Here is an 18107-nt window from a genome sequence, read left to right on the forward strand (position 1 = left end):
CCTAATTTTATTTGTGTTACTGTTTGTGCTACATTGTACTTGTAAGTGGCAATGAGTTCCTGGGAGCTTGGGCACACTTGCTCCACATGAGCCCAATCTTTCTGTCTGTCTGTCTGTCTGACTGTCTGTCTGTCTGTCTGTCTGTCTGTCTGTCTGTCTGTCTGTCAGTTTTTGGCCCACTTCCACTGGTGCTCAGTGCTTCCTCCTGGCTCTGCACTCAGGGATCACTTTTAGTAAGGCTTGGAGGACAGTAGGAAATATCCAAGTCAGCTGCATGTAAGGCAAGAGCCCTACCCGCAGCTATTATGACTCTGGCCCCGCCAGCCAGCACTGTTTTGACCAGTATAGATAAAATTCCATGGGTCAGGAAATGAAAGTGAGTATAGGGGTTAAGGTGCTTGCCTGGCCTGAGGCCAACTCTGGCACTTCATGGTTCCCAGCATGGCCTGGAGCAACCCCTGAGCACAGAGCCAGGAGTAGCCCCCAGCATCGCTTGATGTGATCCAAATCCCCTCCCCCTGCCACAGAAAAAGAATCTGTTGACCAGACAGGAAGATACATTTCGCAATTACTGGCAGAAGTTTAACTTCTCTGTTTCCAGACTCAGCAACGAGACTGCCTTCCAGTCTACTGCCCTGGAAAAACACCTCAGCCCTATTCCCAGGGGACCATGACCCGGAAGTCAACTTCAAGAGCTTCTTGGAATTCCTTGGGTAGTGAGCTGTGCAAGAGAAAGTTCCTTGCCCACATCCCAGATGCCAGCTACAACCAGAAATACTTGTGTGGACGGCACTTGGTGAAGCTGCTCCCTTCTGGCAGAGGGAAAAGGCTCCTGGGAAAACAGCTGAGCGTTACCGGCTGAGAGAACAAAAGCCTCCCAGGGCTTTGCTGCTTTCTCCACACTCAAAGCAATTTCTCCCCACTCTGCTTTCAGGTTCCAGACAGGCTCTCTCTCTGTCTGCCAACTAACTGCCTGCTTCTCCAGAGCCAAGCTAGGGCTTACAGCCCCACATGGGTTCGTGTAACTGAATGGGGGATCATTTGTAAAAGTCTTTTTATTTTATAAATTATTATCAGCAAACATTTGGTTTGTATGCCTATTTAATTTTAGTCGGTGGGAGTGGGGTGATTACCTCAGAAGTGCTCAGGAGGCCCAGGGCCCTTCCCACCAATTCTTGGCCAACCAGGCAAGAGGTTCAATGCAAGGGCTTGGGAAGCTGTGCTGTACTATCCTGCTATGTTGTGCCTCCAGCACCATACCCTGCAATACTTGGGAGGCCACATAGGTCTAAGGATCAAACTGGGTCGGGTGGCTGCATACAAAGTGTGTACCTTCACCCCTGCACCATTTCTCTGGCCCAGACACCTACTTTATATACCTATATGACTGGTCTTCCATCAACATTTCTCAGGTGAGCAAGGGTTGTGCATGGGAAAAGTTCACAAAGCCCTGTTGTAAAGCACAGCTTAGGGCTACTGCCCTTGCCAAGCCTTCTGTGCCCTCTCCTGCCATGGCATAAACACCTTTCTGGGGTTAGACAAATAATACAGCAAGTAGGGTATTTGCCTTGCATGCAGCCAACCCGAGTTTAATCCCTAGCATTCCATATGGACCCTTGAGCATATCCAAGAGTATTCCTGAGTGCAGAGCCAGAAATAACTCCTGAGAATTGCTGGGTGTGACCAAAACAAAACAGAACAACACACATACACACACACACACACACACACAAAACCCCACCAAAAACAGAAAAGAAAACACCACTCTTCTGTGCTGAGGTTCCAGCTAAGTCCAGCCATCCAAAGACTATCAAAACTCAGGCATGATCTCCAGGCTCCAACCATTGATGCAAAGAAATACAGGAGTGTAAAGTCCCCAAAAGTGCTAAGGAAGCTCCACACAACTTCAGCCAGGTGGAAATGGAAGAACACCATAATGGAAGCTTGACAAAGACTTCCAGGGAGTGCTGAAATGAAACCACAAATGAGCTGGTGTTAGCCAAAGTAGGGAAACGTTTCTAGAAAGAGGGTGAAGGTGCCAAGGCAAGAAATGGTTAGGCATAACCGCGGGGACCCACAAAGACATCAAGGGGTGGGGGTGGCAGGGCATCAGGGAAATGATTCAAGTGCTGACACAAATCAAGTATGTGCTAGGCCCTGAGTTCAATTCCTGGCACTTTAAGGATTCCTGAACGCCACTGAGTGTAACTCTAGTGGCTTCTGAGCACCACTAGGCTCAGTATCAAATTGTCGGGCCTTTACCACCTGGTGCCTCTAGCATAACTCAGTGTGACATGTTTAAGAAAAAATAAAAAGCCACAAAGGACACTGCCTGACTGCAGCCTCTGAGTGCTGAGAGAGAGAGACAGACAGACAGACAGACAGACAGACAGACAGACAGAGACAGAGAGACAGAGAGACAGAGAGCAGTGAATGGACAGGCCTCTTCTAGGCCCCGATCCTGCATCCTTAGAGCAGAGCAAGACATCTGCTTCCAACAAAATCCTGTGAGCCACCTTGTCCCCCAAATGAGGAGCAACCTTCCTTTCTGCTCACTCTCCACCCCCAAAAGCAGGTCTCCGTTCAGATGCCCTAACGGAAGTGCCCAGATGGTTAACCGCAAGACTGCAGAGAGAGCACAAGCAGCGGGAGCAGCTGCCACTGAAAGTAACAGTCATGTCCGTGACAAAAGCCACTGGTAGGCCCTGTTGGCAGATGTATGGTCCTTAGAGACCCGAGCGTCAGCATAAACTTCCATTTGATGTCAGCTCTAGACCCAGAGTGTCTGACAGAAATTACGCAGCACCTGAGACTGAAAGTATCAGTGTGAAGTTCAAAATGTGGATCCAAGGGTTAGCCGTTTTTCACTTTTTGTTATTTGTCTCACAACCTTTCTGACAGTGAAATGTCTGGGCTCTCCTCTGTACTCAGCTGCCAACCCCTCCGATTCCAGCTAGACATCTTCTTACATAATAGTCTTGTAATGGCCAGAGTGATAGTATAGTGGGCAGGGCACTTGCCTTGCACACGGCCCAGGTTCAGTCCCTGGCATCACATATGATCTTGAGCCCTTATAGGAATGAAACCCTGAGCACAGAATAAGGAGTAAGCCCTGAGCATTTTGGGGTATGGCCTCTAAATAAAACAAAAATTTGGGGGGCTGGAGAGATAGCACAGCGGTAAAGAGTTTGCCTTGCGGGCTCGGAGAGATAGCACAGCGGCGTTTGCCTTGCAAGCAGCCGATCCAGGACCAAAGGTGGTTGGTTCGAATCCCAGTGTCCCATATGGTCCCCCGTGCCTGCCAGGAGCTATTTCTGAGCAGACAGCCAGGAGTAACCCCTGAGCACTGCCGGGTGTGACCCAAAAACCAAAAAAAAAAAAAAAAAAAAAAAAGAATCATTTGCCTCTCTCTGTCCTACTGTGATTTCTGGAAGGTATTTTTCAAAGTCCTCTACTGGTATCCAGCCTGTAATGGTTCTCCAGACTTCCCTCTAGTGAGGGTCAAAGAGGACTGCAGATGGCTTGTGAAACTGTCTCAATTAAGAGACAGATGTTAGGGCCAGAGAGATAGCATGGAAGTAGGGCATTTGTCTTGCATGCAGAAGGGCGGTGGTTTGAATCCCGGCATCCCATATGGTCCCCTGAGCCTGCCAGGAGTGATTTCTGAGTGTAGACCCAAGGGTAACCCCTGAGTACTGCTGGATGTGACCCCAAAACAAAACAAAACAGATGTTCCCTTTTGCCCTGCTCTCTTTCCTTTCCCTCCCCTTTTGCCCAGCTACACCCTGTCCTCTAGATTTCACTGCCAAGTCTATTCTTTAGGAGGCCCCTGCCTTATCTGCCTACCTCATCTTACATGAAGGCCCTAATATCACTGTCTATGTATTTTTCTAGGTATCAAAATTAGCAATAACATACAAGTATGCCCTAAATATACAATTACCCTGCCACCTTCCCCATTCAAGGGCAAGCTCCAGGCAGGCAGGGCCTCACCAATAAGGATAGGTGCAGGGTTGTACATTGCTTTACAGCTTTCCTTCAGAGCCAAGGAGTTCTTTTTTCATTTGTCTGTTTGCTTTTTTGGTGTGTGTGTGTGTGTGTGTGTGTGTGTGTGTGTGTGTGTGTGTGTGTGTGTGTGTGTATAGTCGTCAGGGATTACTCCTGGCTCTGTACTCAGATCACTCTGTATTCAGATACTGGTGGGTTCGAGGAACCATATGGGATACTAGGCATTGAACCGGGGTCGGATGCACACAAGGCAAGCGCCCTATCCACTGTTTTTGTTGTTGTTGTTGTTTGTTTTTGGTTTTTGGGTCTCACCTGGCAGGACTCAGGGGTTACTCCTGGTTCTACACTCAGAAATCACTCCTGGCAGGCTCGGGGGACCCTATGGGATACCACATGGGATTCGAACCACCGTCCTTCTGCATGCAAGGCAAACGCCTTACCTCCATGCTATCTCTTCATCCCGTGCCCTATCCGCTGTGCTGTCACTCTGGCCCCAGGTCTAGGAGTTTCTAAACACAGTATGTGCCCAGGGCTGGTTCTGAGTTCCTTGAGATACTAATTTTTCCTGGTGTCTTTTAAACACAGGGTTCAATTACAGGAAGAACCACCTTTTATCTGCGCTAGTCCACCTATTTGGGTTCTTGTTGCTTTCAATCCAATGCTAAACCTCACAAAGGTCCTTGCAAGATGAAGCTATATTGCTCCTTTAAGGTGGGTGAGGGACACAGGTTGGGCCACACCTAGTGGTGCTCAGGGCATACTTCTAGCTCTGAGCTCAGGGAAAACTCCTTAGGGTACTCGGGGAACCATAGGCAGTGTAGAGGATAAAACAGTTGCCAAGGTCACATGCAAGGAAAGTAACTTATCTTTCTGGCACCTTCTCACTCTGTATTATGGACAAGGACCCCACAGTTCAGAAAGATAAATTAAATTACCCAAAATCATAGCTAGTAAGAAGAGGCCCAATTGGAATAAAATCTTGCTGAGTTTACTGATTTACCAGTCTTTCTCAACCAGAGCTTACAATAACGCCAGGCTATTTTTTTTTTTTTTGGGCAAGATCTGGCAGTGCTCAGAGCTATTCCTGGCTCTATGCTCAGAAATCACTACTGAGAGGCCGGAGCGATAGCACTGACCCCGGTTCAAATCCCGGCATCTCATATGGTCCCCTGAGCCTGCCAGGGGTGATTTCTGAGCGCAGAGCCAGGAGTGACGCCTGAGCGCCAAGTGTGACCCCCCCCAAAAACAAAAACAAAAGAAATCACTTCAGGAAGGCTCTGGGGGCTATATGGGATGTTGGGGATCGAACTGATGTCAACCTCTTGCAAGGCAAATTCCCTACCTGCTGTGCTATCGCTCTGGCCCCAACCCCAGGCTTCTGGGTTATATGAAACCACCAGACCAAAGGGTAGTCTGTGTTTTGTTTTGTTTAAGGCTGTACTCAAAGGACACTTATTCCTGGCTCGTGCTTGGGGCACTACGTGGTGCCAGGGATTCAACATCCTATATGCAAAAAAGATGTATTCTAGTGTCTCTCTGGCCCTATAATCCTTTTTCTTTCTTTGTTTTGGATTTTGGGATCACACTTAAGTGGCGGTCAGGGCTTTCTCCTGACCTCTGCACTCAGGGATCACTCCTAATAGGGCTCAGTGGATCACATATGGTATTCAGGATCAAACCTGGGTTAGATGCATACAGATATTTACCCACTGTACTATCTCCCTGATCTTGATTTTTTCCCCCCACAACTGATGGTGCTCAGGGGTACTTCTGGCTCTGTGCTCAGAATTCATTCCTGGCAGGCTCAGGGAACCATACAAGATGTCTGAAATCAAACCTGGGTCCGATCCAGTTGGATGTGTGCAAGGCAAACACTCTATCACTATTCTCTCTCTCTCAGGCCCCATCTTTTATTTTTTTATCCCTATGATTTGCAAACAATATTTTTGTGTTAAAATTTAAAAATATGGGGGCCGGGCGGTGGCGCTAAAGGTAAGGTGCCTGCCTTGCCTGCGCTAACCTTGGACGGACCGCAGTTCGATCCCCCGGTGTCCCACATGGTCCCCCAAGCCAGGAGCAACTTCTGAGCGCATAGCCAGGAGTAACCCCTGAGCGTTACTAGGTGTGGCCCAAAAAAAAAAAATTTAAAAATATACAAATTAGGGGGCCGGAGAGATGGCAAGGAGGTAAGGCATTTGCCTTGCATGCAGAAGGTCAGTGGTTCGAATCCTGGCATCCCATGTGGTCCCCTGAGTCTGCCAGGAGCGATTTCTGAGCATAGAGCCAGGTGTGACCAATATATATATATATATATATATATATATATATATATATATATATATATATATACACATACACACACACACACAAATTAACTTTCATGACTATTGTAACAGCCTGGCTCTGGTCACCTAATGGAAAATTTAGGAAGCACTCTGCTGCTAAATCTTCCCTCTTCTTGGGTCCCTGTTGTAAGTGGACAAGCATGAGAAACTCCAGCCCACCCGTGAATTCATTCACATACTTTTCCTGGCTGTTGTACCTTTTGATCAAAAACCACTCTTGTCTGCTTCTCACTAGAAAACATTTAAATGTTTGGGCTGGAGAGATGCATGCAGGTAAGGCATTTGCCTTGCATGCAGAAGGACGGTGGTTCGAATCCCGGCATCCCATATGGTCCCTCGTGCCTGCCAGGAGCGACTTCTAAGTGCAGAGCCAGGAGTAACTAACTCCTGAGCACTGCCGGATGTGACCCAAAAATCAAAAATACAAAACAAAACAAAACAAAACATTTAAATGTTTACAGAGTGCCAAGGACCAGAGAGATAATACAGAGGTTAAGGTGTTTGCCTTGCATACTGTTGATCCTGATTTGGTCTCTGAGCACAAGAGTGATCTCTTGAGTGTGGAAAAAAAAAAGAAAAAAGAAAAAAAAAGACTTTTAAAATATAAACCCCACCAAGTCCAGAGAATGCCAATGTGTAAGCCACAGGCATCTAATTTTCCGAAGCTTTAGTCATTAATGAGGACATCTTTTCATAGGTACAATAAATCTGATTGATTTTTATTACACATCTTAGTTTAGAATCACTTTTACATTCCTAGACAAAGAGATAATACAAATAAATATCAACTGTAAAACTTAGAGCTCCAAGTATTGGCATATTCTTTGTCTCAAGGTAGCCAAAGAGAAGGCCAAGATCAAGAACTCTCAGGAGCCATAAAGCCCACTGCCTCCGGCCTGTCCTGGGATCCCTTCTTCCATAAATAACCTTAGAAGCATTTCATTCAACAGGGTGGGGAAAAGGTGGTAGATTTCTGAACAAGACAAGACAAAACCTTGTACCATAGACAATAGCCAGGTCCACTTCCACTTGTCTTACCCAGTTCCCTCTGAGCATTTTGATTATGGCTTTGAGGGTATGTTAATGGCCCCATTTCACTCACTGATCTGGTTTTGATGATCCTAGGTAAGATTGTCAAGGGAGCCTGGACCTCATGGGAGATGGGAGGTGGAAAGCGAGTCTCTGTGTTCACAAGGAATGGAGGTTTCTCAGAAACTTGGCAACAATTCTACAGAGAGTGAGGGTCTTCCAGGGTCAAGCGGAAAAAGGAAGTGGTGTGTGCCTGAACCGAAGAATCCTTGGGCGTCTGGGCCATGAAGGTGGGGTGGTGCAATTCAAGCATCATGCAGGCATTCAAGTGGGAACAGTCCAATGTGGGTTCAGAGTCTTCAAAAAGTGCTCTGGCCTAGGGTGCGTGCCTGGGATTCTGAACCCAGGGTCTGGGAGACCTGTGACAAAATCATGAAAATCATGATACATTCTTGTGGATAAGAGCAAAAAGAAGCCTGACGCAGGGCACACAGTCTTAGACTATCTCCCAGATGATCTTCTAAGAGCCTGTTAGACTCCCTTGCACTGTTTCTGGCATAAAGTTCCTCAGATGGCTTGGAAGATGCTAGCATCACCACAGACAAGAAAGTCTGGTTCCCTTCTGGGCTTTGTCCATTCTCTACACATTTCAGGGCCCAAAGGAATAGCTTGCTGGTGGCAGCAAGGCCTGCTACCATCTTCACTAAGTATTGATCAGATCCATTTTGAGAGGAGTACAGCACCAGACTTGGGGAATGGACAGACCCCCTCCTGCTTCCCCCAAGGTTTCCTTTCCTTGGTTCTCAGACCACAGAGCACAGCCCCACCAAATTGAAGGCAAGCGTGTTTTAACTACCCTGCTGGCACCTGGGTTTCCTTCGTAGAAAAGATCTCTGGTTATTTAGCTACCCTTGATCAGAACCACCTTCCCACAGACATCAGCATCTGTAGTTTCTAACTCAGAGACTGGCTAGGTATTACTTGCAGCCCATAGAATTCAGACTCACTCTGAGGAAAGGGGGCACAAGAGACAGATATAACAGATTGAGAGCCGTCTTAGGCTGTCTCTCCCATAGTCTGGTCCCTATGCAAATAGATCAGTTCTCTGCAAAAACAAAGAAGCAGAGTTTGATCCCAGGAGAGATGAGAGAAGGCTCCAGTAAGCTCTGGGCATTATTACAGAGGGCTCTGGCCTGAAAGAGAAGGAATTTGCCAAAGTGGAGATGCTGCCAGATGACAGATCTCAGGTACAGATTGTTAAGACATTGCACTTGCTGCCGCCACTCTCCCATGAGTTCTGACCCAGACATGTACCCTGGGAATGGAGCAGCAGAGTTTAATTGTAACGCAAGGTCCACCCGAGTTGTGGCCTTCCTGGAGCACCATGCCAGCAAGGTGTACCAGGTGGCAGACCCAGGGACAATTCTTGTTCCCTCGATCATGGCTCTGGGACTCAGATGGCACACATGGCAGTTTTTCCAGCCTGGATCAGTCATTAGAAGGGCCCTTCACACAGACATAGGTGACAACTGTATGTGAGTGATATTGTAAAAGTGAGCTGGTTCTTGGTCTTTGACAGATGCACGAGGACACACAGGGAATACAGGCACCCTGTGCCGAAAAACCCACAGGTACTTATGAGCTTATTGTGGAGTAGGAATGACTAATGGTTCCCCCAATGATCAACATAAAATGAAGCTCTGAATTTCAATAATACAAAAACTAAAACTTACAACCAAACTAGTACATGTAAACAGGAATTCCTAACTCTCTCCTCTGAGCCTATTCAGTAACATGGCTGCTCCCTGGGGCAGGGCTTACTGCAGATCTGGGGTTTGGTGACTTTTCTTTTGAAGGCGGGCAGGATGCCTCTGCTTCCATCTGGCTGCCTTCCCATCTCACTGCCCTGTGCCTCTCGTCTCTGACTGCCTCTGCCTGGCACCCTCACACTCTGCAATCATCAAACTCACTCCAAATTCCCCAGGGGCCCTGATGTTTCAGGTCCTCACTCTTGTCCTCTTAGAGAAGGCAGAGCCTGTCTACCTTGTCCCACAAAACAGGCCCCCACATAGCATGTCTTTGAGGCAGAGGACATGGTGAGGCAGGGACACTCGGAGAAAGTGGGATGAAATGGTGACGAATGAAGCCTAGAGGACATGGTACATGGACACGGCATAAGCTTAGAGACTGAAGTCTTTGACAGGATGGGTAGTCACGGTTGTGAGGTTTGAAAGAAGCGAGTTCCCTAAACTTTCAAAGGAGGCAAAGGGAATCTTTTTTCTATTGCTTTGGACATTGAATCTTCAGGAGCAAAAACAGGCAGCTTCTTAGGAAAAGACTGCCGCATAGAGCAGATCCCAAAGGCAGAGCCCACTGCATACTGAGGTGCATTGATTGTGTCCTTGGGGACTGGGATCCAAACATGTTTCTCATTTCTACCAACAAGGCCAGCTACCTCTTCAAATGCTAGGGCTTTTGCTTTCAACTCCAATGTCATTTTATTCTGAGGCTCCAAAGACCTGGTTCTGTTAAGGTGACTTTTGCTTCTGCCCTTTTGTCCAATAAGAAGACAGCCCAGTGTCAAGAACGGGCTAGAAAAGGAGAGGGGAGAAGGTGAGTGGGCAAGGGCCGGGTGAGGGACGGAGGCGAAGCAAGGGGGGCAAGGCCACGGGTCACTCTCTTGCTTGCCACGTGAACTCTTGCAGGTACCGTACCCATGCATTTCTGAGATGCTAAGTCAAGAACATTTCCCCAAGGAGCCACGTGCCAGATGAAGACTGGCACATTTCAATCAGATTGAGGCGGTTAATCTGCAAAGAGGCCATCGCTTCTCCCCAGGGGATTGTTTCTGAGCTTGGGCTCACGTCCTCTCTGCAGCTTTTTACTCCTCTCTTCTCTCAGAAGGCAAATGCTGTTTATACCCTGGGAGAAGAGAAACTGGCTTTACTTTGGAACCAGTCCCCGAGATTGTGGATATAGTTGAGATGCAAGGGCTCCTGAGGAAGAGGAGGATCCCGACTTTCTTCCGCTCTTGGGCCTGCAAAAGCCAAGCAGAGGTTTCTGTTACACATCCGTCTCTGACACCAACATTATCAAGACCACTTTTCCACTAAGGATCCCTGGCATTTCAGTTGGACTCTCACAATAGCATGGAATTCAGATTTCTTTACTTTAATTTTTATTTATTTTTGGGTCACACTTGGCAGTGCTCAGGGGTTACTGCTGGCTCTGTGCTCAGAAATCGCTCCTGGTAGGCTCAGAAGACCACATGGGATGCCAACATTTAAACCACCGTCCTGGATTGGTTGCGTGCAAGGCAAATGCCCTACCACTGTGCTATCTCTTCGGCTCCGAAACTTAAACTTCTTTAATCTGACTGGTCCAGCCAGATCCTCTACACAGATGGCTACGCAACTGGCCAACTAATGCCTCAAGTCTCGGAGACAATTCTGAATTGCAGGAAGTTTCTGCCATTAAAATAAAATATTGGGGCTAGAGAGATAATATAGCAGGTATAGTACAGTGGTACCCTACATAGCTCCCTAAGCATCACCAAGAGTAATTCCTGAAGTTAGAGCTAGGAGTAAGCCCTGAGCATCACTGGGTATGATACCCCCAATTTTTTTGGGGGGGTCACTCCGGTCGCGCTCAGAGGTCACTCCTGCTCTGCACTCAGAAATAGCTCCTGGCAGGCTCAGGGGACCATATGGGATGCCAGGAATCGAACTGGGGTCCATCCATGGTTGGCTGCGTGCAAGGCAAATGCCCTACTGCTGTGCTATCGCTTTGCCCTCCTCCTAATTTTTTTTAAAATAAATAAAATATTTTGTTTTGTTTTTTGAGCCACACCCGGTGACGCTTAGGGGCTACTCCTGGCTATGTGCTTAGAAATTGCTCCTGGATGGAGCCGGAGAGATAGCATGGAGGTAAGGCGTTTGCCTTTCATGCAGGAGGTCATCGGTTCAAATCCCGGTGTCCCATATGGTCCCCCGTGCCTGCCAGGAGCATTTCTGAGCCTGGAGCCAGGAATAACCCCTGAGCACTGCCGGGTGTGACCCCAAAACCACACACACACACACACACACACACACAAAAGAAATCGCTCCTGGCTTGGGGGACCATATGGGACGCTGGGGGATCGAACAATGGTCCATCCTAGGCTAAGGCACGCAAGGCAGATGACTGACGCCCTGTGCCACTGCTCCAGCTTGAAGGGGCTTATATGATAGTACAGTGGACATTTGCCTTACATGTGGCCAATCTGAGTTTGATCCCATGCACACTCCTATGGCTATCCTGCTAAGAGTGATCCCTAAGTGCAGAGCCAGAAATACCATAAGGCTTATGCATCAGAGTATGGCTCAAAAGAAAAAGAAAATCTTGACCATTTTGTCCAAATTGGTAACAAGCATTAAGTATGCAGGTAAAATTCATCTCTTTCTGTTGTTGTTGTTGTTGTTTGCTTTGTTTCATTTTTAGTTTTGGGGACACAACAGAGATGTCCAAGTAATATTCTCAGCCTGGGATTTCTTCTAGTGGAACTCACTAGAAGAATCATATTAATAAACCATACCATGCTGGGGCTGAGGATCCAACCCAGGACTCCATATACAAAGCACATGCTATATCCTATTGAGCTTAATCTCTGACCCCAGTAAAATAGGATTTCTAACTTAACACCAAGTAAATCCCCTATTTATTTGTCATTTATTTACTGTGCCAAAGATTAAACCCAGGGCCTTACACCTGCTAGTCATATGTTCTACCAGTGAGCTACATCTCTGGCTTTAAGTACTTGGTTATTTAAAGAGATGAAGAAATTAAGAAGCATGAAGACTAGGCTGTGAATGTAAACAGACCTAGGTTTGAATCTAGCACAGCCACTTAATGCGTTTCTGAACCTGGCTTCTTCCTTAAATTCTCTAAGCCTTGCTCTTCTCATTTATAAGATGGGAGGTGGTGGTTTGGGGAAAATATTATCCTTATAAATATTTGCAAGAAAACGTTTAGAAAAAAATGAAAAAAAAAATTAAGTACTTAGAACTTAGAAGTTATCTGTTAAGGATCAAATAAATGACCCCTATTAGGGACTAAAGAAATAGTATAGCAGGTAAGGCACTTGGCTCAATCCCTTGCATCCAATAGGGTCCCCTGAGCACCATGAGGAGTAATCCTGAGTGCAAAGTCAGGAGTAAGCCCTGACCACTGCTGGGTGTGGCTCTGAAAACAAACAAACAACTGCCCCTAACATGAGGACATATGCTCCTCGGTAAAAACTGAGAACACCGGGCCGGGTAGGTGGCGCTGGAGGCAAGGTGTCTGCCTTGCAAGCGCTAGCCAAGGAAGGACCGTGGTTCGATCCCCCGGCGTCCCATATGGTCCCCCCAAGCCAGGGGCGATTTCTGAGCACATAGCCAGGAGTAACCCCTGAGCGTCAAACGGGTGTGGCCCAAAAACCAAAAAAAAAAAAAAAAAAAAAAAACTGAGAACACCATGTCTTTCAACATGCTAGACCTAATGCCTGAACCACTGATAGTTGTGAATCATATTAATAAGCCTAGAAGCAGTATGGCAGTATTTTCTTGTGTGCTACATGATGAACAAGTGCTGCGTTCATCATGGCAAGCCATTATGGTATAGGTAAAACCAAACCTTTACCTTGATTTGACTTTGCTCAAACATACTGTGTCCAACACAGATCATGGAAATCCACTTACCTGGCCTTAGATTTCTTATTTGCACTGCTTTCAAAGGATGAAGCGTCTACTTGTATCTCATCTTCGTCTTGCAGGGCTGCATCCAAAGCTGCCTGAACTTTGGGGGCAATGGCAGGGCCCTCATAGTCTCTTGTGGTGCGACTGGGCATGTCCAACTCTAACAGCACGATGTTTTCTGCCTGCAGAAGTACAGCCATCCATTAGCAGCCCGGTTGGCCTCCAAGCAGAGCAAGAGTATAAGCAATCTGGATCCTCTTTTTTTTGGGGTGGTGGGGGTCACACCCGGCAGCGCTTAGGGGTTACTCCTGGCTCTATGCTCAGAAATTGCTTCTGGCAGGCTTTGGGGACCATATGGGATGCTGGGATTCGAACCACTGTCCTTCTGCTTGCAAGTCAAATACCCTACTTCCATGCTATCTCTCTGGCCCCAGCAGCGCTCAGGGGTTACTCCTGAGTCTGCGCTCAGAAATTGCTTCTGGCAGGCTTGGGGGACCATATGGGATGCTGGAAATCAAACCGGGATCCATCCTGTGTTGGCTGTGCGCAAGGCAAATAAATACCCTATTGCGGGGGCTGGAGATATAGCATGGAGGTAAGGCATTTGCCTCGCATGCAGAAGGACAGTGGTTCGAATCCTGGCATCCCATATGGTCCCCTGAGCCTGCCAGGAGAGATTTCTGAGCGCAGAGCCAGGAGTAACCCCTGAGAGTTGCCGGGTGTGATCCTAAAACAATAAATAAATAAATAAATAAATAAATAAATAAATAAATAAACAAACACCCTATCGCTGTGCTATCGCCCCAGCCTCAATCTGGACCCTCTCTTAAGGACAGACTTCCCAGTGTATCGTATTCAGAGCCTACCAAGAGCCTGTGGCTGAGTCGGGTGCCTGGACCTCCCACTTGCAAAGCATAAACTCCAGGCTTTTGAGTTACCTTCCCAGTCTCCCCCCCCCCCCACATACACTTTATAATATCGTCCTGGCAGTATCACAGATAATTATTTTCTTCTGTAGGTTAAAAATAGTCAAACTGGGCCCGGAGAGATAGCACAGCGGTGTTTGCCTTGCAAGCAGCCAATCCAGGAGCTAAGGTGGTTGGTTCGAATCCCGGTGTCCCATATGGTCCCCCGTGCCTGCCAGGAGCTATTTCTGAACAGACAGCCAGGAGTGACCCCTGAGTGTAGCAGGTCAGCCCCTGAAGAGGTTGACTGATGGAGGGATGGAGAATGAGGCCCTTTTCTTCCAGCTCGGAGCACGTGTCTGCCACCCTGTCTAGCCCACGGTTCTGAGGTGAAACGGCGGGTAAACAGCTCGCAGACAGTCAGGCTCGTGGAAATATTTGCTTTATTCTGATGGACAAAACTGAAGTCCAAAGACTCAGCTTCAGTTCCAGCCAGCAAAAAAGCCCCTGCCTTCCACAGACCCTTGCTCTTATACTCCAGAGTCAGGTCCCACCCAATGGTGGGATCAGATACCAACCAATGGTGGAAGCAGAATCAGGTCCTACCCTAGGGTGGGGGCAGAATGCCAGGTCACACCCTAGGGTAGGGCACAGATTAGGGTGAGCAACATAGTAATCCCCCAAAATATTTACATACACAACACCTGAGCACCGCCGGGTGTGCCCCCCCCCCAAAAAAAGTAGTCAAACTATATGCCCTAATAGGAATCATGAGGTTAAGCCTCATTTATTTGCAGACATAGTGAAAATATACTGAAGTATAAAGAAGAAAATCATTACCATTAATAATCTTTCACTGGGGCTGGAGTGAAAGCACAGCAGGTAGGGCACTTGCCTGGTATGTTTGATACCTGGAATCTCATATGGTCTTCTGAGCCCACCAGGAGTTAATTTCTGAGCACAGAGTCAGGAGTAACCCCTAAGCACCGACAGGTGTGGCTTAAAAACAAAAAACAAAAGACCAAAAAAAACAAAACCACAAAAATCTCTTCCACCTGCAAGAGCTTTGAAGGACTCTTTGGTTGCAACAGAGAGGAGGCAGGTATAGTTCTGACAGCTGGAAGGGATGCACCAATTGTAGTTACTGTAGCTGTTTTTTTTTGTTTTGTTTTAGTATTTGAGTCACATCTGGCTTTGTGCTCCTGGTGATGCTCTGAGAATCATATATGGTGCATGGATTGGCAGGATGCAAAGAAAGTGCCTTAAACCCTGTATTATCTCAATGGCTAGAGCAATACATTTTAGTGCATATAGGATTTTTGTTTTGCTTGGAAGAGAGGAAGTTCCCAGGATGGTGCTCCAGAGCTACTCCCAGTGGGATTAAGGGACCATGAGTGCTAAGAAGGGTAACACTTGGGTCACCAACATGCAAAGCCTGTGCCCTAGCTCTGAGCCATCTCCCTGTCTTTTACTATAACATTGGGCTTTTTAGATAATCCACAGTTGTAGCGCTGGACATGACAACACTGTGGGGGAGGGAAGCAGGCTAGCTTGCAGCACAATTCCATCTGGCTGGTTCCTGTCTAGCCTCTACTCTTGAGTCAGTGTGGGGCTTCCCGTGAATGCTCCATCCTCCCTCTCTCCCTCACCCCAATTTTCTGAACCTCATTCTATTTTACTTTCAAGCTTATTACTGTTATTTGTGATTAGATGTTACGAGTGATCATTTATTGCTAATATAAATACCCTTGGTACTTTTGGAAAGACAGTGTACAAATTTTATGACTGTACAGAATGCTCACAATAATTTTTTTTTTTGTTTTTGGGTCATACCCGGCAGTGCTCAGGGGTTACTCCTGGCTTCACACTCAGAAGTTGCTCCTGGCAGGCTCGGAGGACCATATGGGATGCCGGGATTTGAACCGCTGACCTTCTGCATGAAAGGAAATGCCTTACCTCCATGCTATCTCTCCAGCCCACTTTTTTTTTTTTAAAGCCAAATTGAGCAGTGGGGTGTGGTTATATTCACAAGAATTTTTTAATCTTTCCTGGAATCTAAACTCTTTTTTTTTGTTTGATTGGTTTTTGTTTTGGGGCATTTGGCGATGCTCAGGGGAACCCGGGTCAGCAGTGTGCAAGGTAAGAGCCTTCTCCACTGCTCTATCTCTTTGGTTCCTACACTCTATTTCAAAACAGAGAGGTGAGGATTGGACAGAGAGCTTAATGAGGTGAGCATCTACTTATGCAGGGGGCCCAGGTTCAATTCTTAGCAGAGCTTGGTCTCTTGCCCCACTGGATGTGACCCCAAAATAAAACACAAAATTAAATTAAAAAAAAAAAAAAGAGGAGAGAAATGCAAGAATCAGCTTCTCACCCTATACCGAGCTTCTGGACGAATCATCATAGACATTCTGGCATGCTGGCTCAGAGGCCTCTTATATCCCACAGCTGAGACTGGTCGCTTCATCATCTGCTGATTCCTGGAAGAAGGTGGTAGTGATTAAGGCTTGCCAGTGTGGGACCCAGAGTCCCAACTCTGCTTCAGGGGAAGCAACACCCAGAAGACCCAGAGCCGAGCCTGCCTTAGAGAGAAGCTACAAGTCACTTCCTAGAGTTAGGGGTTACAGGTAAAAGGGCTGAAGAGGCTCGGATTTCCCACAGGAGATGCTTTCCCATTTAGATACAGACTTTGTGAAACTGGAAATTATCTGAGTTTCCCTTGAATTCTTAGATTTCAGGCAAGGGGACCATCAATCCACACTCAATTCAGTAGAATCGCCTTGGTAGATTGCTACCATTTCCCAGCAGGTCAGAAGTTCTCCTGCATCAGACTGAAAATCCTTGTCTGTGATGTGTTAGACTGACACAATATCACCTCCTTTAGCCCTGTGCTGGTGAAGCTGACATGCGGGAACGTGGGCTAGGTCACTGAGATGAAAATCTCCCCATTCTTAGCACCGCACTCATCACCAAATATTTCTCTTGTGGGCTGGGGTGTCTACCCAGCCAGAGACACAGTTGGTTCTGAGTTTACACACAATAGTGCCCTTATTCTTCCCTCTGCCAAGTGCAATTTATAACATTCCTTGCTCCTCCCCACCTTAAGGCCTGGCTGTTGTTAACAGTGACTTACTCTAGTCTGGTGATAGGATGTAATTTCCAGTGATCTTCCTCTTCATCAAAAAAAGATCGATTCATAATTTTACTTTTTTCTTCAAGAGGAATGAAGTTTTCTATAATAAGATGCCTGTAAGAGCACACAGACATGGGTGAGTACAGATGGAGTTTTGGGATTTCAGGTTTCACATGTAGAGTAATTCCATTGAGAGACAAATTTCAGGGCCAGTGACAGGACAGTGGGTAGAATGCTTTCCTTGTATGTAGTCAACTCAGGTTTGATCTTCAGAATCCCATATGATCCCCTGAGCACCACCAGGAGCATCTCCTTAGCCCCAACTCTCAAGCTATTTAAAAATTCCTCAGATGGGGGCTGGAGAGATAGCACAGTGGTAGGGCATTTGTCGTGCACGCAGCCGATCCAGGACAGATGGTGGTTCGAATCCCAGCATCCCATATGGTCCCCCATGCCTGCCAGGAGAGATTTCTGAGCACAGAGCTAGGAGTAACCCTGAGCACCGCTGGGTGTAACCCAAAAACCAAAAACCAAAAAAAAAAAAAAAAAATTTCAGTGTTCAGCCAATGTTGAGAATCAGTGCTTCAGAGCAAGCTTTTTGAAAATGGGGAATGAGGAAGTCAGAAACACAAGTTAAACAACACAAAGAAGCACCAGTCAACTAGAGCTAGGTTTTTCTTGAACTCCTCTGAGCTATGTTTTTCAATAAGTCAACTATAAAAAAATGTGTTAAGTGGGGCTGGAGTGATAGCACAGCAGTAGAGCCTTTGCCTTGTATGCAGCTGACCCAGAACTGACGGTGGTTCGAATCCTGGCATCCCATATGGTCACCCTAATCAGGAATGATTTCTGAGCACAGAGCCAGGAATAACCCGAGCGTCACCAGGTGTGGCCCCCCCTCCAAAAAATGTGTTAAGTGGGGTCAAGAAAACAGCTCAGAGAGACATATGTGGGGCTGAGGATTAAAATGGGG

General features: G+C 47.0%; 2 protein-coding genes across 2 annotated transcripts in view; one reads left to right on the plus strand and one right to left on the minus strand.

The window, feature by feature from the left end:
• COMMD7 (COMM domain containing 7) overlaps positions 1-18107 on the plus strand; it is a 911502-nt gene that overhangs the window by 386439 nt on the left and 506956 nt on the right. The window lies entirely within an intron of this gene.
• The window catches only part of KIF3B (kinesin family member 3B), a 54996-nt gene continuing 46744 nt past the window's right edge, over positions 9856-18107 (minus strand). Inside the window, exons 6-9 of the mRNA XM_049779176.1 lie at positions 17135-17248; positions 16376-16481; positions 13100-13278; positions 9856-10419 (exon numbers count right to left, since the gene is read on the minus strand). Of these exons, the coding sequence (XP_049635133.1) occupies positions 10326-10419; positions 13100-13278; positions 16376-16481; positions 17135-17248 (493 nt within the window). The 3' untranslated portion in view covers positions 9856-10325. The remainder of the gene's footprint in view (positions 10420-13099; positions 13279-16375; positions 16482-17134; positions 17249-18107) is intronic.

This window comes from Suncus etruscus, chromosome 9 (assembly GCF_024139225.1).
Source record: "Suncus etruscus isolate mSunEtr1 chromosome 9, mSunEtr1.pri.cur, whole genome shotgun sequence".
In the NCBI taxonomy this organism is placed as follows: domain Eukaryota; kingdom Metazoa; phylum Chordata; class Mammalia; order Eulipotyphla; family Soricidae; genus Suncus; species Suncus etruscus.